General features: G+C 32.4%; 1 protein-coding gene across 2 annotated transcripts; it reads right to left on the reverse strand.

Moving 5' to 3' along the window:
• Positions 1 to 48: 48 nt before the first annotated feature.
• LOC105363117 (purine nucleoside phosphorylase) lies at positions 49 to 22,541 on the reverse strand. Of its 2 annotated transcripts, none has more exons than XM_011500713.1 (6): positions 22,219 to 22,541; positions 7,834 to 7,928; positions 6,109 to 6,287; positions 5,082 to 5,257; positions 1,779 to 1,969; positions 49 to 391 (listed from the first exon to the last, which is right to left on the reverse strand). In XM_011500713.1, exons 1-6 carry the CDS (start codon positions 22,323 to 22,325, stop codon positions 168 to 170), a joined length of 972 nt encoding a protein of 323 aa, XP_011499015.1. In that variant the 5' UTR covers positions 22,326 to 22,541; the 3' UTR covers positions 49 to 167. The 2 variants fall into 2 exon arrangements, with proteins under 2 accessions (XP_011499015.1, XP_011499016.1); XM_011500714.1 differs by lacking the exon at positions 22,219 to 22,541 and adding an exon at positions 15,753 to 16,137.
• Positions 22,542 to 23,217: the final 676 nt, after the last annotated feature.

Below are 23,217 nucleotides of genomic sequence, written 5' to 3' on the forward strand. Positions count from 1 at the left end.
ATACATTCGTTAAATTCATCCTACTTTAAGACAAGACCACGCGCAATATCACGCGCAGGTCGTGATTACTTCCCTCGTTGGAGGCCCTCGATTGCCCCGGGCGTACACAAAATAAATACAACGCAGCCGCCAGGTGAGTGGTCCCCCATTCAGCGACTCGGACTCCATTATTTCGCCGCGTCCTCGAAGGTCTCTTTGATGCGGCTGACAATGCGCGAGACGAACTCCTTAAGGAGGCCCTCCATGCGCTTGCCAGTCACCATGACCTCTTCGTGGTTCACCTCCGTGTGGTCGTCGTAATCGTCGACGCAGCGGTTCGTTATAAGGCTAAAGGCGACGATCTTCATGTCGCAGTGGCGCGCTGTTATTACCTCGTGTACCGTCGACATGCCTAAAAACAGATAAGTCAAGGCTTATTAGCATCGAGCTGCTTGCAAGGAGCTTTACACATAAGCGCCCACCTCTCCTTTCACCATACCTTTCACTCATTCGCTTTTGCCGGCTCTCCTAATCGGAAAGCGAGACACAGCGATAGCACACGCTATTAATTAACCAAGTTAAGCCAACCTCGGACATTTGTTTTCTCAATACTTAAAGGCGATTCTTATGCCGGAATTAGTAGTATTAATTTTGTTTAATTAGCGCGCTATTCGATAAGATTTTTTATTAATGTAATTTCGCTGCACGTTAAGCACTTATCCGTAAATTAATGTCATTATCAAATATTGACAAACGACACTCTATCGATGCTACGATTGTAGCATCGACCATTATATTATGTGTGTGGTGTACCGAAAATTTGACGACACTCGCATTCTATGATAAGAGATTCCATGATAAAATGCATGTCACGTTATATGAGAATAAATTGAAAAGAACTTGATTATTAGATTGGAATATTTTTATATAAAATGAAATATCATCGATTTCGTTATGAAAACGAAGTTGTTACTTAGCTATGGGATATGTGTCTCTAACGATATATTGGCCCACAATTATTTGAAAATTAATCTATTTTCAGTTTAAGTAAATAAAGTCAAATAAAGTCAATTTGGCCGAAAGTCATTTTCATACGAAAATCGTAATGTCAGCGATTAACATAGAACTACATGAGATATTACCCAATGACTTTTCGACGTATTTAACGTACAAAAACGAATTATGGCATTTGTTGAATTTGGTACGACTGATGGTAATGTTATAGAATGGCTAAATTTTTGACAAATATAATTATCATATCGATAGTTATCTCGATTCATTATTAATTTAATGAGGGCTACGCGCCTGAATTGTCAAGGATAGATTACACAGCCATTACGATAATTAACCGTCGAACGATATTATAAAAAATATTTTTTTTAATCAACGACTATTAAATCGATACGGAAATAAATACTTGCATATTTTAATGCTTTATTAGCGAGTTAGTGTGTTTGTTAAAAAATAATATTTCTAATAATAAATCCAACTAGTTGCGAATGGCAGTTTATAAATTCATAGCATTATTAGCTCGATAAAAGCCGAATTTCACTAGTGCTAAAGTGGCTTCTTTGAATTTTCACTTTCGCATAGTAAAATAGCACTCGGGATAATTTATAGCGATAGTTTTCCCCTTATACTGTCTTCGGCGACATAATACACAATTACGGATCCGAAAAGTTAGCCGATCCAAAGTTAACGCCCTATGAAATGCCTTATAATATTCATATGTCGATGTGACGAAGATAGGAATATATACGCGCGCGCGCTAGCGTACACGTATATGTATATTTACTGACCAATCGCGTCGACACCAAGGACCCTAAGAAGTTTCATCTCGGCCACGGTCTCGTAGTTTGGCCCACCGAGACACGTGTAGACGCCCTTGTGGGTGATGTTTTGCAATCCCATTTCTTCGACCACTTCATCGCAGATGGCGAGGAGCTGCTTGTCGTAAGCCTTGTTCATGGCGAGGAATCGGGGCCCAAATCTGCAATCACATGGAATAGCAAATTACGACGGCTCGCTATCAAATATCATGTGCAAGGAAAAGTAATACACATACATCACCCGTTAAATGAGTCAGAGACACTAGTTTTATACGATTCTGTATTATCTAATATAATTATTAATAAAAACGATTAGCGTGACTCTTTAATTATATCGTTACTTCGAGAGATAGGGAGAGGGAAGACGAGAGTTGTCAATATTTTATTCCAATTTTATTCGAATGAGTATTTTCTATAGAGCTTCTATGCAACGGCACAATTTTGTTATTTCTCTATTGGCCATTAATTATGCGATTCGCAACAAATGTTACCGTGAAAACTACCTCTTTTTTTTTTGAAAACTATATGAAAAAAGTGATAAGTTATAAGTTAATATGTGAAACATGCGATTTCGACATTCTTTCGTACAATTCCTCGCCATATATAAATTTATCGATATCTAATTTTTATTCACACATTATCCATTATTCAAATAGATAGATAAACGAGTATTGCAAGATTGTCTCAAATCAAGGAAAGAGGAGTTCCAAGATAACCTTGAGACAAAGCTCTTCTTCTTGTTTTTTTTTTTTTTTTTTTTTTTTTTTTTTTTTTTTTTTTTATTGAATTATAAAATAATATATCCGAGTAAGTTCGTCATAATTAACTAACATGAAAAGTTACCATTATATTATGTGTTTACTGATGACGTCAAAACTAATAAGTCTTTCCATGCTTTTTATTGGGAATGTATTTGCTCCGATATCATACGATATTTCTTAAAATGATTGAAAAATACTTTAGGATAAATTATTGCGTTGGGTTCTAGAATATTTTCCGAGCCAATTATCTATACTGCTATCATAATTTTATAAAATAACGTAGATGGATAATATAAAAATTCGCCTTTTTTATGTATTAAATAATTTAATGCGAAAATATTGATATATTTTGCAAATAAGGTAGAATATTTTATAACTGAATACCTTAAAAATGTTAAAATATGGCAATAAGGATATAATCTTTCTACAAAGTTTTAGACAAAAGTGATGAAAAAATCGCTAATATAACAATGTGAATGATTCGTCGAAATACTTGTGATTATACTGTTATATTATTATTATTTATTAACAAAATTTATCTTCAATTATACATTTTTTTTTTGTTTTTGTTTTTTGTTTTAGATTATTCCTTGATTTATGGATGAATGAATATCGACTAAAATCATATAAAATAAGATGTGTTAAAAAGATATATAAAAAAAAAAAAAAAAAAAAAAAAAAAAAAAATCAAATAATTAATGAAAAGAGACAACTAATGTTAGTGAAAATTTTCATCTCGCAAAATCAACACAGACGTACTACAGGATGAAATAAAAGATGAAAGAACTAGTCGACGGAGGAAAGTGTGCACGCGTTGAAAAAGGGGAAAACGGTGGCGGAAGCAGTCAAGAGCGTAAGAAGTTCTTTAAATAAATATGCCAATCAGATTTTTTTCTATCTCCGTGCAAATAGTTCATCAAACCGAGTCAAGGAGTCACATTATCATGAAATAAATTCATTCACTTCATCCGGCACTACTCGCCATTTCCATTCATTTTTCCCTTCTATCAAGTTTCAATTCAAAATAATTTAAACCCTCGGCGTTTAATTTTATTCTTCGACTATCGCCCAATTTACCTTTTTCATTGTCCCATTTCACTTACAAGGGGCTAAGTTGGTGTATTTTAATTAACGATTGAGTAATTGTTAAAGTAACGTAAATAAAATTGAAATTAGTACTTTTGTAGCGTATAAGAGAGAAATTTTAAAAAATAAACAATAATAGAATTTTTGTCACGAAAAATAGTAAGAAAAATATTATTTCTTATTATTATAAATAATAAAAAATATATCACTTCGCCAATTGTCTCTTACATTTGTCTGTACTATTATTAAAAAATATTAATCAAAATTATTAATGATCTTTAATTGTCAAATATAAATATAATAGGTATAATAAAAAGATAAATGAAAAGTGCGCCCTATTATTTAAATAATAACAAATGCAGGTATTATTCAAGATTCCTGTTTTGTTGTACTTGAAAATGAAGCTACAAGTAATTATTTATAATATTTTTTATACTATTTAATTTTATTTTTTTTTATTTTATTTATTTAATTAATTTTTTTTTTGTTCATACACGCTGTTTAAGTCGATATATTTATCTCTAACGGTCGTACTTAACATCGATATATTAATTTGCCCATATTTGTGTATCTAATTTACCAATGTTAAATAGATATTCAACATCGCCGTATCAACTTGGTGTGCAATTTCATTCGATGATTATATAAAATAAGAAAAAAATAAAAAATATTTATATCATAGAAAAATAACTATGACAATAATTTATTTCTACTAGAAATTGCATGAAATTATATCCTATTTATGGTAATTCTTTAATTTTTAATTTTTACTAGCGCATTGTATAATAATGCAAATGCGTATACAAAATACCAACTTCAAACAAAGAAAACAGTGCGCGAGATCGCTCATTTCGTCCAGTTTACATGATTTCATTATTAGATCCTTGTTTGAAAAGACTCATTAGAAAAGAAAAATCCATTATTTAATGATAGAAAAATATAATGTTCTGTTGCGCAGCGCTCGTTAAAATCAAATTGAAATTAAAAAGATATAAAAATCTAAATATTCTGTAAAAATTAAATTCATTAGATATTACATGTATTGCCATACAGTACCGTGGAAATTATATTAATACATTCATGAGAGAATAAATAATTTTCTCAACTTTATGATAAAATCATTTAACAATAAAACTCTCGTTGTTATAAAATGGCTTTTATACGTGATAATGCCATATCATAAAGAAAGTTTTACATGCAAACGAAACAATATTAATAATCAATGGCTTACAACTAATGACAATAATCATATCTATTAAATATTAAAAGCAGTTAATGCAATAAGAATTGAGTATAACAGACTACTGTATTAGTAGTGATATGTTGTTTCTTTCTCTCTATCTCTTACACAACGAAGGAAAATGGAAGAAAAATGAATTAATTAGTTGCAAAATTTTTTAATGACGTATTAAGAGATCACACGTACCTGTCATCATTGGGACCCTGAAGAGGATTGTTCCCTGCAAAACCCATGATGTTTACGTGATCCTTCATTAACATAATATCACCGGGATTATATGTTGAATTAAGCCCGCCAGCAGCATTTGTAACGATAAGATGCGTTACGCCGATCAGCTTCATCACTCTAACTGGCATCGCACACTGTATTTCAACAAAACAAAGAATAAAATTGCAAATCGCTCCGTGTGAATTACAAATAAAGACAATGCATCTCTTAAATTCATTGTTGCTGTATGTTGAAAATGACATGTGATGAATTAATTGACGCAGCCATTGATTAAAGCCACTTGAGAATATTAATTATCCGGACTATTATATCGGATATCAATAACGCATTTATAATAAATTATTTAATTCTTTATTAAATCGAAGAGATATCGTGATGAGTAAATTACTTTGGTAAAAAAAAAGAGCCGGTAAAACGAGTAATTCAGCTGACTGGTAAAGGAGACATTTCATTAGTCGCACTTGATTGTCGAAGAATTTTGATTAAGATTGTTTGCCGGGCGTATAACTTGGAGCATTATGAAATATTTCGAATGTTTAATGGAGAAAAATTTGAAATTACGTTATAGGAAAAGCACACATCATGGTGTTGTCAGAGAGCAGTGAGTAAATAATGGATGAGAAACTATTGTCTGCCCGTCACAGTTTGTAAAATAAAAATAAATGCCAGAAAAATGCTATTTTACTTCAACAACACATTGATATGACATTATCGATAAAATGTAGAATAGCGTCGAATTGGAAATAATGCAATAATTTTGAAATTATAACAGGCAAATTTTTGTAATTCGTATTCTTTCGTAGCAGTCATAATCGTCCTTATAAAGTATGACTAAAATTTCGGCTAATCCATCTAAATGATGCCATTCCGATTTGTGTCCTAATAAATAAATAAATGTGCAAATTTATGAGCTTCGAAAGCTCGATTTGCATATGAGCCGTAAATTAAGATTTTAGCGAGATAAGTAATGGGTCGATTTACCAACCTTCCAAAGCGGATATCCTTCGTAATAGTGAAATCTTCCTTGCATGCACATGATAGGTACACCGTGAAGGTAGCCGAAGACCATTTGACCGACGTGGCCCTTCACCGTCGATGTGGGAAAGTGGGGAATTTCCTCGTACGGGAAGCATTGCTTTTGAGTCAATGTATCGGTAATCGCGCCTGAAATCAAAATAATTTCCTTATAATACAAACTGGATGATTTTTCCAGATTAAGTTCTTCCCGGCCCTCTCCGTTGCTTTTTTTTCCCAGAATCTTATCTGTTGAAAATATTACATATTTTACTCCTTCATTTTTTTTTTTTTTTTTTTTTAATGCAATATACTTCTTCTCAAATGCTTCACGCTCGTTAGTATAATAATTTTTAATATTTTTAATATTTTTAATATTATTCATTCTGCTGCTTATGTAGACGTAATCGCAGTGTCTTTTAAAGACATAGAATAATTACTTTTAGGAACTTTGTAAAATAACAGATTAATATATCAGAATGATAGATAATTTTTTTATCACTTTGGACGTAAAATATTTTCTTCGACTAAATATTATGATATTCTCTATCTATCTAGTTTTCGATATAAATAATGAAGCATGTTATTATGCGTGATTGGTCTATTTAATTTAAAAATATTAAATGTTACAGGTAAACCGCATATCACAATACACAAGTAATAATATTTAATAATAATAGGATATCTCTTTTCATAGTCATCAGTCAGAAGTATTATATAAATGCTAAAGAATGTATCATTTTCAAAATAATTTTACACATTAATTATCACTCAAGTTCTTATTTCATATATTTTCTTAATGCATGAAATTAATGGTGATTTTCATAGTTTGGCAGAAAATAAAATTCGGTTTGTTTGCTTTTTTTTTCTTCTTCTTTTTTTTTTTTTTTTTTTTTTTAAACTCAACGCTATTAATAAATTTTAACGGGAATACTTAAACAATGTATAATAAAAATTCTGAAATTTTTTATTTACAACCATGTATGAGAAATGTGAGCGGAATGGTAATAAATTTTAGATGTTTACATAAATTTTGGGGAGATGACAAGATTTCGCTCAAATAAATCGAATATTCATAGACACAGCAACAAATTGAAATATTATAGAATGTAAAGGCAACGCTTACACAAAATTATTAAAAAAAGGTTTTGTACATATTTACTTATCGATACGAACTTGCAAACTTGAATTAATTCAATTGAAAATTGTTAATAAAATGTTTATGCATGCTAATAGATAATCGAGCACTACAATTTAATAATACGTTAAATATTCTAAATTTTGTAAATATCAGTAATACAATTTGATAAATGCTGAAATATTTTATTTTACATAAAGGAAAATTATTACTATGACAATTAGTTGTTATATGTCGATGTATGGATCAGTAGGATGAAACTTAAGTTTTTCGTATAAAATATTTTCCGCTCATTTCAGCTAGTATGCTACTAATTTTATCCATATTATTTATTTATATTTAAATTTCAACGAAATGCTGCAAAACCCTTCATAATTAAGCATCGATACAACGGTAGGTTCACTTGCTTGTATAGATCATATAAATTAATTCAAATTAATTCTAAAGAAATTATTCAAAATAATTTATATCAATTTAATAAACGAAAGGCAATTTGCATTGTATTTTGATAAAAATTGTAACGAAACTGAAAAATCAATTTAATTCTTATGCGCTTACCTAATCCAGATCCACAAATCATGCCAATTTTAGGTCGGATTGATGTACGATCGAGCAAATAATGTGCACTCTCCTGAAGTGATTCGAAACTAAATCTGAAAAACAAATAAACAAAAGACTCAATACTTGCTAGACAAATAAAACGTATTTTTTTTTTTTTTTTTTTTATTTCGTTTAGGGAAAAAGTTTTTTACAATTAAAAATCAAACTAGATCAAGCAACATTGAAAACGAAATTTTGCAGCGACAAAAAATTGACACCTCCTAAAAATCTTTAAAATTAAAATAAATTTTATTGTAAGCTCTAGATCGATTAGAGATCTCAAATTCTCATTGACAGTTAACACAACTGCAATTGCTGCTCTTATAAAAATATTCATCGATTTCACAATAAATGGCTAATTATGGAGATAACAATGTTGAGTCACAGTTTTGCAATTAGTGAATTGGCAATATTTGTTATGCGCATAAGGAAAAAGGTCCGTGACTATTATGGGTTAATGCTTAAGCATTTTTGCATTATAACGCGTCTTCTTTATTATCTGCGGTTAGAAGAAGTCAGGATCATTAATTTACGCGAAATACTACAGAAATATTGTAAAAGAATTATTCTTACCCCTATTTACTGACTTTACGTACTACGCACTTATATATCTGTTATTACGTATTTAATAAGCAGCTGAAAACTTACAGGTCAATAACCCACGTATTATTATTTGAAAGAAGATAGACAGCTATCGCCTTTGATTTTGCAAGTAAGGCGCGATTAATTAATTCGTGTATTATAAAAAAAAAAAAAAAAAACCATTACCGAGAATAATAAAATTTAAAAATGGAAATATCGAACGATGCGAATGAAATTTATTCATATAGATTTTAATAATATGGTATTTAATTAAGTAATACTTGAACCGTCGATATATGTCCCAAGTATAATAGGAAAATTGATCTTCAATGTCACCATAGTTACAGGCTTTTTTAATTTTACTTTTTTTTTTTTTTTTTTTTTATAACAAACTGCGTAATAAATTAATGTTTAATGAAATTCCACATTATCGATGTGCTGCAAAAAAAAACAAAAAAAAAAAACAAAAAAAATTACAAAAAACAAAGAAAGAAAGAAAAAAATGTGAAAAGCCGAAATAGTTTGATGAATTTCGATGTACGTCTTGTCATAGTCAGCGATTTAATAAAAATGTATTATGCAATAACTCGTATAAGCGCGTCACACGATAGCGTTATCAATCCATTTAGATCAATAGTTCTTGCAAACAAATAAAAATAATGTTTTTAAAGGAATATAATCATTTCTGGTACACTTACCGAAGTTTATTGAAATGTACAGTAAAGCCAAGTTTCTTACTAAATTTTCACAAAACATTAAAAAAAAAAAAAAAAAAAAAAAGCATTAATTAACGGGTAAACATAGTTTGCATTGTCATGTTTATCTTACGAAAATGATAAATAATTTTTTTGTTTTTTGTTTTAAAAACGAGCAGTTACATAAAACTAATTACATTATAATTAAGTAAGTCAACTATCGTAATAAATTATATGTAAAGAAAAATGTCGATCAACTGATTTAATTTTCTTTTTTGTTTATTCTTTTTTTACTTCTTTTTTTTTGTTTTTTGTTTTTTTTTTTTATCGAAAATATTAGAATTCGAAGTCAAGAAGGAAATAGCATAAAAAAAATTTATCCGAATTCACAAAAATCATTTTTAATGCTCATTATAAATAAAGGACGCAATGTAAATATTAATTCGCTTCTGTAATTGTTCGTTCTGGGTAATTGTAGCGAAAGTAAAACATTTATCATTAACGGGAAAATGCAATCTTGGACAATCCTCGCGCGCTTCATAAACGAAGCAGCGGTAAATAAAAAATCATGTTGCAAACCGGAAGCAGATTCCAGGCTTATAACATACGTGTTACACGTTCGCGGGTAGAGGAAGCTGCCGGCGAAGGGGAAAACCCATCGTAACATGGGATTTAAGCCGGACGAGCGAGAGGCGCAGATATTACAAATTACAGTGCGAGAAACGTGCAGGTGTGAGTATCGGGAGTCGGACACTAGATCGAGTCAATTCTGAACAAACACTGCCACATTGTACGACGCGTGTTGTTATAGTTGGAGGTCAAAGGTGTAAAGCAATAATAATATTATACGTGTATGGATGAAGGAAGAGATAGAAACGATTGGGAAACTCGATAATCAGACGGCGAGCTGAATATTTCATACTTTTGTTACATTTAGTTATGTATCACTTTTATTTTACCGAAGCCCATACGTGTATTATTGCTAAAGCGGCTTTGTATACTTTATTATGATGGAATTTTCGATCTTATTCGATATGTCTTTTTTATTTCACCGGCGATGGAAGTTAATTGGTAGCACAGAAAATGCTGCGGTGCTCGGTCATTGCGCGGGCAACGTCATAAAACTAATAAACACCTTTTTAACTTCGTATTAAGTGCATAGCACAGTAATTTTATGCATTATGTTGAAAAGTATTACGCCCGATAATTAATCCGATGACAATGATTAGAAAATCAGCGAGATTCTTGCATCGGCTGTTTTTCATAGCTTCTCAGCTCTGCTTTTCAGCAATACTAAATGATTTAAAATTTTTTAGCGCCATCATAATAGCCATCGTGTCAATTATCAATTAAATAATTAATTTACGGAAAATTATAGTGGAAAAATAAATGACAACTAATTAAATCACACTTTCGTTAAAACTAACCCCCACGGAACATCATCATTAACAACAACAACAACAACAACAACAACAACAACAACAACAACGCATACACAAATATTTATATTTTAGCGGATAGCAGAAAGAGTGTTGCGAGAAACGATAAACGAAATAATATTTTTGACAATTATCTTATTTTCACGTTCGTTGAATGTTGTTATGCGTAATATTTAGATTTTGGAAACAAAAAAAATGAAGAGAAAAAAAAATACTCGTTCGAAATTTCAGACATTGTTCAAGTTCGCGCATTCGGATTTCGGATATAATTCACTTTTACGTTTTGTCCAGTCTATAAAAAATATGTTTGAAAGTCATTGGCAATTCTATCCATCTCATTTTAAAACAAGCAATTCTATACATTTACGATCGAGATTCGTATCGATACAACTGTACTGCCTACATACGGCCTGCCTCACGTGCATCTCGTGCTTAAACAATTAACATGCCAACTGTTTTTCTTTTTTCTTTTTTTTTTCTTTTTTTCTTTTTTTGTTTTTGTTATTTTTCTTTATATAAATATACGTTGAAACAGAGATTGCTTCTCCAAGTTATCGAGAGCACATCATAATATTGACAATAACGAATCTTATTAAACGAGCTCGATCATCATCGAAAAACGGCCTCGAATTTTCCATAATCTTACCAGTGCGTATCGATCAATAACTCAAATCTCGCGTTATCAATGCAATAATGCAGCAAAGCAAATTTACTTAAACGGATGCGATAAATAGTACGTCAATAGTTTCTTTCTGGTGGCGTCGACATTCTCATTCCCAACTACTACATATTCCATCTAGCCGGATTTTTTAAACGGACGGCCTCACTTTCACCCGCGAGCCGCTTTGTTATCTCGCTGCCCCACTACATACCGATAACGGTCAAGAATAATGGCAAAGATCACTTGTTAAGCACTGTTTACTCCAAATACGGCGCATCGTTCGATCGTACGTCTCAATTACATTCAAATTTCCTTATTTAGCTCATTGAAGGTGAGGGCCGTCGGTTCCTCCGACCAGTCCTCCTCGCACGTGCGCGCACGCACGCACGCGCACACACACACACACACCAATGATATTAATAAAAATTCACGGCTCTCGAAGCATTATAAAGCGCTAATCGGACTACGAACACTGAGCGTAATCGCACATTAATGCCTACCGATATACGATAATTCGGTTATTCGTACGGGAAACTGCAACGAAGCCGTGAAAATGACGATTTGAGTGCTCGAAGCTCTCGGCTGCGTTCCACTTTTTTTTCCAACACTGAGAATTCTGTGAATTGAATCGGCCGCATCGGGGTATCAATTTTCCAATAATACACTCGTGGATATCTCATCGCCGTTGCCGACTCTTCATTAGCCTAATTAGCTTAATCGTCGTCGGCCTCTCTTTCGCCGATGTTCGGCCAAATCGCCGGGCAGAGGGGATGATAATTAACGCACTCGATTGACGAGCCACTTGATCGATCGATTTAAGCCGATCTCGCGATTTCGTCTTCGTGCATCTTTACGCTCCTCGACAAAAAAAAAATAGTAATAACAAGGGGAGGGGAGCATCCGAATGGGAAAGGATGAAAAATTCGACATTCGCGAATCGCTCGCTACATTATGCCGACAATTCCTAGGAATGCAAAACTCCGATATTCCACGATATTACGAAGATTGATATTTTATAATAGTACATAATATCAAGTATGCAAAAAAATTTTTAAATAACTTCCAAGATAGAGATATTAGGCATGGACTTGTTGCGATACAATTAATAATTACAACAATTATCATTATTGTAACAAAAACATAAAGAACGACAACAACGACAACGACAACAACAACGACAACGACAACGACAACAACAACAACGACGACAACAACGACGACGACAACAACAAGAACAACAACAACAACAACAACAACAACCACAATAATAATAATAATAATAATAATAATAATAATACAAACGACAACAACAGCAGCAACAGCGATAGTAATAATTTCAATAATGACAATAATAACGATGATATAATACATTATATAATACATATGTGTGTATACATATCTGTTATTGCTAATGTTTCTTTTGCTGCTGCCATTCTTACTACTACCACTACTACTCCACTACTACTCCACTACTACTCCACTACTACTCCACTACTACTACTACAATTATTACAATTATTATTACAATTATTATTATTATCATTATTATTGTTGTTGTATTTGTTGTTATTATTGTTATTATTATTATTGTTGTTGTTGTTGTTGTCGTTATTATTATTATTATTATTATTGTTATTATTATTGTTGTTGTTGTTGTTGTTGTTATTATTATTATTATTATTATTATTGTTGTTGTTATTATTGTTATTATTAATGTCAATTGTTAAAAGTACTGTTTGTATTTTAATTTTAATTTCGATAAAAGATAAAAGAAATTTATCATGTTTTTTATTACTTATTGATGCTATCGATCTTGGTATACTAAATAATTCTTTTTGCGTCTCACTCTATCATGAAATATAGGGTTAGAGATTGTTTCAAAATTTTAAAAATTAAAACACAAATATAAGATAAAATATAATGCAAGAGTCTTGATTAATTAAAAACGTCTTCTCAATCCATAAACAAAGTTAAAAAATATTTATAATTATACATGAATTTTATTTATAAACTGAGCGTCTAATGATCTTTATTATTAATTTCAATTTTTTCTAAGTTCGATAAATCGTTTCTAGGTAGTTATTAATTAGTAGATTACAATTTAAAAATTCTGTGTTAAAAATTTTTGCAAATATATTTTACAATTTCTAACATATAAAAAAAAATATCTATTATTGAAACAAAATTACAAAATGACTCACACTTTCGAATTGTAGATCAATTTTTTTTTTTTTTTTTTTTAATTATAACAACGTATTCCATAAGAGCTTTTATTATTTTTGAGTAATAATTAAATTTGTACAATATTTTATTAATATCCAATTGAGTTTGTTATCATAAATTCCATAATAATGTTTATAATAAATCAGAATATACATTTTTTTATACGAATTTTTCAAGTGGCAGTATGAAAAATTTAATTTATCCAAAAATTCCGTTCAAATAGATTCATATCGACACTTCATAATATCTCATAAATAGTGTTTATATATATATATATATATATATATATATATATATATCAACATTCTAAAATTTTAATTTCTCATTATTTAAAATTATAATGTATATATAGAATTGTATTTTTAATGTTTATTCATATTTTATTGCCAGGTTAAAAAATGATTTTATCCACCTATAGATTTATTTATAAAGTCATATTGTATATGATTATATGAACAATTATGCAATCTCGCAATTCATTGTACGGGACTAAATAGCCAAAACCAATGTTTCATACAATATAATAAATTAATATACGTTAATGAAATCATCGATGCGTAGAGCTCTATCTATTTTCAGAAAAAAATAAATACATCACGAAGTGTACGGAAAAGTGACTTTTTACAACAAGGAGATATAAATACCAGGTAGGTGAATAAAGAGAGACATTACCGCTGAGCAGATATTTTCTTATTTCGACGTGTGAATAATCGAGGCCTTCGCGTCGACTAGAGAAAAAAACTGGGCTCTGCGTACAATGAATAATGACGTCACAAAAGGGTACAATCTCTATTTTTTGCTCAATCGCGTAAAGTCGGTATCTTAAAAAACATTGGGCGATTCGATTCCAATGCATTACGCAGTCGGCGAAATTCATGGAACAAAGAGACACACAATTAGCAGGGGATTTTCGATAGGCGACGCACGCCGAATACAAAGATAAGTTCGAACATTGCTGAAAGTCACTTGAAACGTTCGCGGCTTTAAGAGAAAAGAAGGGAGAGGAGGGCGCTCACTTGACAAATTCCCGTAACTTTGACTTCTCGCCGGTGCTCATATTGCTCAACTATGTAGTTGTGCTGCTCTCTCTCTCTCTCTCTATCTCTCTATCTCTCTCTCTCTATCTCTCTCTCTCTCTCTCTCTCTCTCTCTCTCTCTCTCTCTCTCTCTCTCGCATAATAGATGAGCCGAACTCTTATAATTATCCAATGTGGCACGAGTGCGAGTTTCGTCGGGTTATGGGAGCATCGCTTTACTTACTTGTCAGCCAAACTCCCGCATTGGATAATTGTATTACGTGTGCCAGAATTATTTGCGCGGTAAATACTGTCGCTCGAATTGAGAGTGAATTTTCTGTTAATTAAATGCAAGCGTTCGACTGGAAGTTCTGCTTGAAAACAAAGATTTTTTTTTCCTTTTTTTTTTTACTTTTTTTTTCAGTTAAGGATGTAACGCCACCGAGGGTGACAAGTATTATATTATAACGAGTTAATCATCAAATAAGTCGACGAATTTTGAAAATTAATAATTATTGAATTAATTGGTGATATTGGAAGCCTTATTATTTTGCATACTAAGTTTATCGTAGCCCATGCGCTATCAGGATGCATTAATTTTCATTGCACTTTTTACAATATCACGATTGCCCATAATAGTTTATAAAATCGAAAAATTTGTAAAATATCGATTACAAGCTTGGAACCAAATCTTTGCAAAAATAACAAATAATAAATAATTATGCGAATTGGATTGGCTACATTGCCCGCGTTTTTTAAACACAGACACGACAATTTTAGCTAGAGTTTTATTGCCGCAATTGTCGCACAAGCCTTATCGTCACAAGTATCAATAATATGCATGTGTGTGAGCATCCTATTGAAAGTGCAGGGTTAACGTAATCTAAAGTCTAGCGATGCTATTACACAATAAAACGATCGCTCAACAACACCAATGATTTGCTAATTATTCGAATGGCGTAGGTAAAGGTACGATAAGATCAATTTCCTCTGAAAGAGGAATTCAACGCCCGGGCAGAAAAGGGCTGCTTGTAAGTTGTAGCAAGTTGAAAGTCCAAGTTCCTTATCAGCCTCTTTCCGATTCTCTAACAATTTTCCTGGGCGCGACTCGCGCAATTAAGCCCCATAAAAGACTGGACGCACGTGGATAAGATCGTGGCTACCCAGCACCCGTCATCCGTCTTCCTCAGCCGAGGGCGACATCGACGGCTCGCTTACGGGCGGCTAGCAATTATCCGCGACAGGAGTGGAGCCTACTTACCTCTACAACTCGCCCTCTTTCTCTACTTTCCAGATTAATTCATTAAAGTTAATGGCCCTTGGCCGATGATGCGTCGCGTGATCGAAAAATGAGTCGAGGAGACCCGCCTCTTAGCTCCTACTCCTCTCTACTTCACTTTTCTCTCGAATTTCCTCTTTTTATGCCCCGGTCTTCGTCCCCTTCTTCGTCGTCCCTCCTTATTACTGTCTTACGTCCCCGTAGATTTCACCTTCTACTTTCCTCGTTCTTTTTTAGCCTTCATTCTTCTCTGTCTCCATGAACATGGACATAGCCAAGTTGGTTCGTAATTTAGACCGAAACTTTGTCCTGTCGACGCTTTTGTAAAGTTGATGAGTTATTTTCTAGCGCCATTTACAGGACTACAATTAACAAATTTGGTTCTTTCTTTTTTTCTTCTTATATATATATATATATATATATATATATATATATATATAGAGAGAGAGAGAGAGAGAGAGAGAGAGAGAGAGAGAGAGAATAAAGGAAACTAGGATTATTCAAAATTTCTTCACGCAAACTCAAGTGAACACTTACCGTCGCTTTAAAATCTTTACTTATGCCTTTTCTTTTTTATTTATCTAATACGTAATATAAAAATTAATAAACGTTGCGTATTGCCGTTGTAATGACTGAAAAGGATATTTTCAAGATTTTATACGGCTATAAGCGTAACGCAAGTATGCATTTAATCGTGCAATTGATAAATAAGAAAAATAAATAGATAAAAAAGTTAGGAATTACTGTTAACGAATTCCACAATTGCTCATTTAAAGATTTTTCTTCAAAATTATATTCCATTCCTCGAATGCGAGTATCGCAATACCTTTTAAAGTCTCACGTATATACAGAATTTCAATTAAATCTTATACCGTTTTGGAAGAATACACGAATAAAAAGAACTTTGTGACTTTTGAACTGATTAGTTGCTACAACATGTGGTTGTTTAAAAGATATAATTGCTTATTGCAAAATATATTAAAACTTCATTTATGTCGTTTAAAAGCACGGTTTCATCGAATATGGAAATATTTTTGCGGACAACTGAAATATCTGTCTCCTGCATAATAATTAAATATTATAAAAAATTCTTTGCAACTTTTGTGGCTTTACGCGAATGAAATAGATTTCCGATCATCCGAATGAATTTTATTCCAGATTATTGAAAGTTTGCATATTTGGAGGGAAATTTAATTAATTTTGCCAGATAATGTTGAAAGAAATTATTTATTAGCTCAATTTTTCTATTCACCTCGTACAGCCGAACAAGATTTTTCAACTCGAAAGCATACAACGCAAAAAAACACAAAGAATTTTCAATACTAAAAATCATTGTAAGCATTTTTCAACCATATGGTACAGCTTTCACTATATAATTCAAAATTACATTCACCATCTTAACAACGCGGAGAAAGCGTAAATTTTCCTTTCTTTCTCAATTTAATTTCTTAGAATCTCGAATCTATGAAAACATAAGAAATGATTTAATCAAAGCTTGGCATTTTCGTACGTTCGCAACACGAAGACACGCGTGTATTAATTAATCAATCAATCAACCAATTAATTAATTAATTAACGAGTACCGATGCCTTACCGTTATAAAGTTAATTGATTTTTTACAAATGAATTTGAGCCTTCGGCTTTATGCTTTCGTGTAATAACGTATAATCGCTTCAACATTTATTCAGGCTTGCGCCGCTATGAAAAATCGTGATTTTACGTATACTTAAAGAGGAGAATTGAAAAACTGGAGCGGCATAAATGAGGTTAATATTATGAGTTTATCGAATGTAGGAGAAAAATTATTTTAAAAATGATTTCGTGAATAAGTGCTCATAAAATTGCATCGTGGAAAAGAAAAACAAAACGAAAAAACAAACAAAACAAAAACAAAACAAAAAAACAAAACAAAAAAACAAAAAAAAAACAAAAAAAAATACCCTAGTTAACGTTAGGCCACGTTATTCGGATAGTTTTAATTTTCTTAAGAGCAACGGACATTATTAATAGTTTGAATGACAATATAGCTACCATCAAATGCAAACAACTTGTCGTGGAATTTCAGTTGTATTAAATTTTAATATTCGGCAATTAACGAACTTTTAAATGAAAAATATTATTGGAGTAATATAATCATCAAGAGTTTGGTAACGACAATATAATGTTGATAATTTAATGCAAGTAACTAATTATAATGCCAGCTATTCAATATTGAATAAAACATTTTGCTTTTATCGTTTAATTTTAACGTTTAGTCGTCGATGAGAGCATCAAAGTGTCTCCGAACGTCAATTTACAAACCACAAGCCAAAATTCAGAGCTCAAATGTCACAATTTACTTTACGAATAACAGCCTAACAATTTATTATCTATTCGATAAATCTTCCACTTGCGTTAACTCGCCCATGTTTCAAGTGTCAAATGATGCATCTCGCGCCTAAACAAGACATCACAAATAACTGCTACCACAAAGGGATTTCAGCAAACGAGAAAAGAATGAAAGAAAAATACTGCGTTTGGGGGAAGTTCTCGACCCGCCATTAAGGGTCAATTACGTATGCGCGCGCGAATGTCGTTGGAAGACGCCGCGGGTAATTCAGCTAATAATATGTCCGGCTTGTTTATTAGTCCGAAAGTTGGCCGTTTGACCACGCGATGATGAAATTCACTCAAAGGAAACTAATTGCGACGGAGTACAGAAACTACGCCGCGGGGGCTTGGTTCTCGAAACTCAAAAGTTACACGCCAGCTTTTCGGCCCTTTTTCAATGCCGAGCTCTCGCTCGAGGTTTGCCGATGTTAGACTAGTAGTGGTGGTATTAGTGCCCGACTGAGACTTTGGTCTCTCCACTTGGAATATCCGCACCTTCCCTCCTTTCCAATGGCTTTTTCATTACTCGCCTTGTGTTTGTTGTTTACTGGCTTTTGCCGATCGTCCTACAGAAGAAGACACTTTAACTTGCCTTTCAGTTATAAGATAAGAGCGCCACTATTGTATTTCAGCGATTCTTTTGTGAAACAAGATTATGTAGTTAGATCGGTTTTCGGAGTTAAGTGTCTATTTACAACATAATCGATGTCATAATAAACCATTACGGTATTTCTCTTACAGGCCACTTACTTCGTTCTCACGGCAGACATTAGCTAGGAATAATGATAATTTTACTTCAAATTCATATAAAACTGTTAAGTATTTCGGCTTTATCGCATTATCGCATACTGTATCGATATTTTATAACATTGAATAATATAGTTTTTCAATAATTCGACGACATACATCGAAGCATAGCTTTAATGTATAATTTAGTGTATAATTGGAAGGAGAACGGATATGTTGATGGGAGTTAGAAATGAACAAACATAGACTTTTAAAAACAAAATGAGAATTATAGATATATAATAATAATAATTATGACCATGATGATGATGATGGTGATGATTATGGCGATGATGATGATGATGATGATGATGATGATGATAATGATAATAATGATAATAATAACAATAACAACAATAATAATAATAATAATAATAATAGGGACTTCAAATGCAGTAAAACTTCTATAAATAATGGCCAAAAATTACCTTTGACTGTAAAACTGAAACGAAAGAGTAATGTATACAATAATATTCGAGAAATAGGAAGGCCACCGAGTTAAACGAGTCATTATCAAGACAATTATTTTATTTAGTAAATTAACCGAAATTAATCCCAATTAATTTCTATTAGTTTTATATACGCACTTTCACTTATCTCAAGTATAATCTTGCGAAAAAAATTTTTACTTTTTCTTATTATTTTTGTTTTAATTTTTTTATTAACGCATCACATAAATAAAAATTAGCAAAATGTTTCTTTTCAACATTCCCGATACTTTAACGATCGCGTTAAACATTAGGCTTTATCGTATACATCGAATAGAGTGTATTTGACTTTATTCTGACTAAATACGCGCAAAAAACGTACGAACTCGTTAAGTAAAGCAGCTGTCGTCGACGCTGTTGCCGACAATTGTTTGTTTTAATTTACCATTTAGAAGCAAAAACTTTGTCTTAAATAATATAGATCGCGCACTTAATTGGCGAATTAAGTTAATGAAGAAAAGCAGAAACGTAATTGTAAATATAATGTGTCATATGGTTGTTTGAAGCTTCTTTCTGTTTTTCTAAATCCAGCCGATACTGTTGTAACGACCCAAGCGGTCCAATTTTATAACCAAGAAAATCTAAATCTACTATTTAATGATGCAGGTATGTATCATATATAATCATTCCCCATCTCTCAATATGTCAAACGTATGGATATAAGAGGTTGTAGCTTGCTATATGATCGAAATATTTTATATTATTTATTCGGATCACGCGCGCGACATCGGGCGACTCGTTGATAAGTCGTCAACCGTTACTGACTTGCCATAATTTTTATCGACTTGTCACGTAATTATCCACGTGCTTTAACGAATTGACAATGCCGTCTTATTAATACGATGCTAATTATTACTATTATTATTAATAAATCCGGAGGCCTAGATGATTAGAACATACAATACAGTACGCACGATTAATGAAAATGCAATAAATTAAACTGCACTTTCTAACATTGATAATCAACTGTAAAAAAAAAAAAAAAAAAACAAGCAGAATATTTATCTCGATAAAAATGTTTTATCAATGTACAGTTGTCGCAAAAATGCTATTTATCTAAATGAAAATGATGATAATTAGTATTGAAAAGAATTAAAGAGAAAAAAAAAAGAAAAGAAAAAAATCCAAGCAAACGGTTGTCATGTTGTATAATTCAAATGATTCAACTAACAAAATTTATTCGTAATTTTGTATTTATTGGATTTAAGGATTTGATCTTTTCTCTTTGATAATATAATAAGAGCCAAAGAAAACTAACGTCTCCCTCGGTCCTCTTTATCAAATGAAAAATTAAACTCTTTTCTTCGACAAATTAAAAAAAAAAAATCATGATTTATTTATCAGTCTTTGGATACATAATTAATAAATTTACAAATTGTGGTAAATTACATAACGCCTAAATTAATTTCAGGTAAAAAATAGAAAAAATAAAAAATAACAAGATAAGTTTTGTATCACAGATGTGTAATAGAGACGATCGGCGATTCGATAATGTCAATCAAGAAGAAAACTTCATAATGAGCGATGAAAAAAAAAATCCGGCAACAAAAGACATAGAGAAATGCAAGCGGCGATTCGTAATGGGAAAGATTTGATTTTGTTTAAATTACTCGAACAATGGGAAACAATTTGCCTATTAAAAAGAAATTCTTGTTTATATAAATAAGCTTAATATGCTTGAGGGATTTGAAATTCCACGCTTCTCGTCTCAACGTCACTCATGTGAAATTACAGAACTTAAGAATATTTTCCAACTAATCGACTTTTGTGCGCATGTGTATTTATATCGAACAATATCTAACATTACGATTATCAATCATATTTATTTAATGAAAATACGTTTATAATTTAATCGCACTGAAAGAATTGGTTCATAAATCGAATTACATAAACGAAGAAATTCTTTAGATAAAAATTTACGGAATAAATTTAAAATCTAATAGGGATCGTGTATTAATGAAGAGGAAATCTTGCGATTTAATAAATACACCGTCCGACCTGTACGTTGCATTTGAAAAGATTTTCGGAAAACTTTCGATGCTACTGTCACAGCAAAAACACGTATTATTAAATTAATTATACTTAAGCAAATGCACATTATGTTGCTACTGTTTCAGTGGAAACGAGCTTTTTTTTCAATCCGTTAAATAATAATATCAATTATTTTTGTAAAGCATAATTTAGAATAAATTAATACACTGTTCATTTTTGTCGGTTAAATTTTTTTTTTTTTTTTTTTTTTTTTTTTTTTTTGATTACTTGTCTTTTATCCTCCTCGCTCATTTACAATCTGATAAATTAATTTTGCTTTGTGAATTTACGCATGAGAGCCGCAACAATCAATCGCACTTTTTAAATTTCTAGAAATTTATATTAATACATATAATGTTATAATAATGTTGGATAAACAATCTATACGAGAGGCGCTAACTAAGACACCCGTAAGAATGATTATTGAAGAAAATTTTTAATTAACGACACAACCACACACAACGAACGAAATGAAAATGCTAATTATGAACAAGAGATGTAGAATTAGAATTTTTCATAACAGTTCCTCTATCACAATAATACTGTTTATTACATAAAATAATAAAAAGAAAAAAAAAAAAAAAGAAAAAAAACCCCAGACCCATAGGCAACATAATAATAGCTCGCCAACAATTAGTTATTCCATAGCTTTTAAATGCCTTGTGCCTGAGTGAGTGGGCCAGGCGAACTAATAAAGTATTTCGCACGGCCGCCACGTGAACGAAGACAACACTATTCTGAAATGAAAATGAAATAGGAAATAAGCGACTTACTGCGAGTGAACGTTGCCGGTATGCTTGACGCACGTGTGAAGAAAATCATTCTCGCTAGGCCTTTTGATGTGCTTGGAATATCCGTTCTTCTTCTCGGCCTGTGGCATCCTCGCTCACGTTTATACTCCTGATGCCGCTATCGAACGTCAAGGAAAAAATTCTCACAACCAGAGAACCTTAGACACGATACTCCAGAAGATATAACCACGCGAATACGAGAGCCTCTGTGCCCGCGCTCCTGTGTGCCGGTGGGTGGGTGAGCGTGGGTGTGTGGGTGCGTTCGTGAGTCTGTCGATTTAGAAACGTGCGCTATCGGCAGTGTCTTTGCGGCCAATGGCTTTATAGAGGCTGTGGGCCCGTGCGTTTAAGCGACCGCAGCGGCCGAGGGGTGGGGGCCGACCCCCACCGAGCCCAACCAATGACGTTGCACCTTAGTCGAGCTCGAGGGCCAATCGTCCATTGCATTAAGGCCCGTCAACGTCGGAGGGCTGTTACTTATGGTCCTTGAGGGGAGCGAAAGGACGAGAGACATTTATAAGAGACAGATGGAGAGAAAGAGGAGAGCCGAACCTGGTGCGCGTGAATGCGCTTTGGACATCGTGGGCGACGGTAAATTTCTTCCGCTCATCTTTATTGCTACTTCGTTGTTTTCCCGTCTCTCCAACGCCCCTCGGTCAACCATCGCCACCCGCCCGTACGCGAGCGATTTTTTGTTTTTGTTAAGAGTGTACGAGGGAGATAAAGTTACAAACTCGCTCGAATGACTTACCGATTCTCGACGACCGAGTGTAATTTTTAAAGGCGCAATCTCGGATATTTTTCTGCTACGAGCACGCCTCTCTCTCTCTTCTCTCCGCACGCACACGTATACATACAATACGTACAAATACGTAGTCGTGCGCGTACGTGGGTACGCAAGCATGTGCTCACGCACAAAAGCACACACATACATGGAAAATTCTGAATCATGCGGGGAGATAAGGAATTTTGACGATTGGA

This window comes from Ceratosolen solmsi, unplaced genomic scaffold (genome assembly GCF_000503995.2).
Source record: "Ceratosolen solmsi marchali unplaced genomic scaffold, CerSol_1.0 scaffold27, whole genome shotgun sequence".
In the NCBI taxonomy this organism is placed as follows: domain Eukaryota; kingdom Metazoa; phylum Arthropoda; class Insecta; order Hymenoptera; family Agaonidae; genus Ceratosolen; species Ceratosolen solmsi.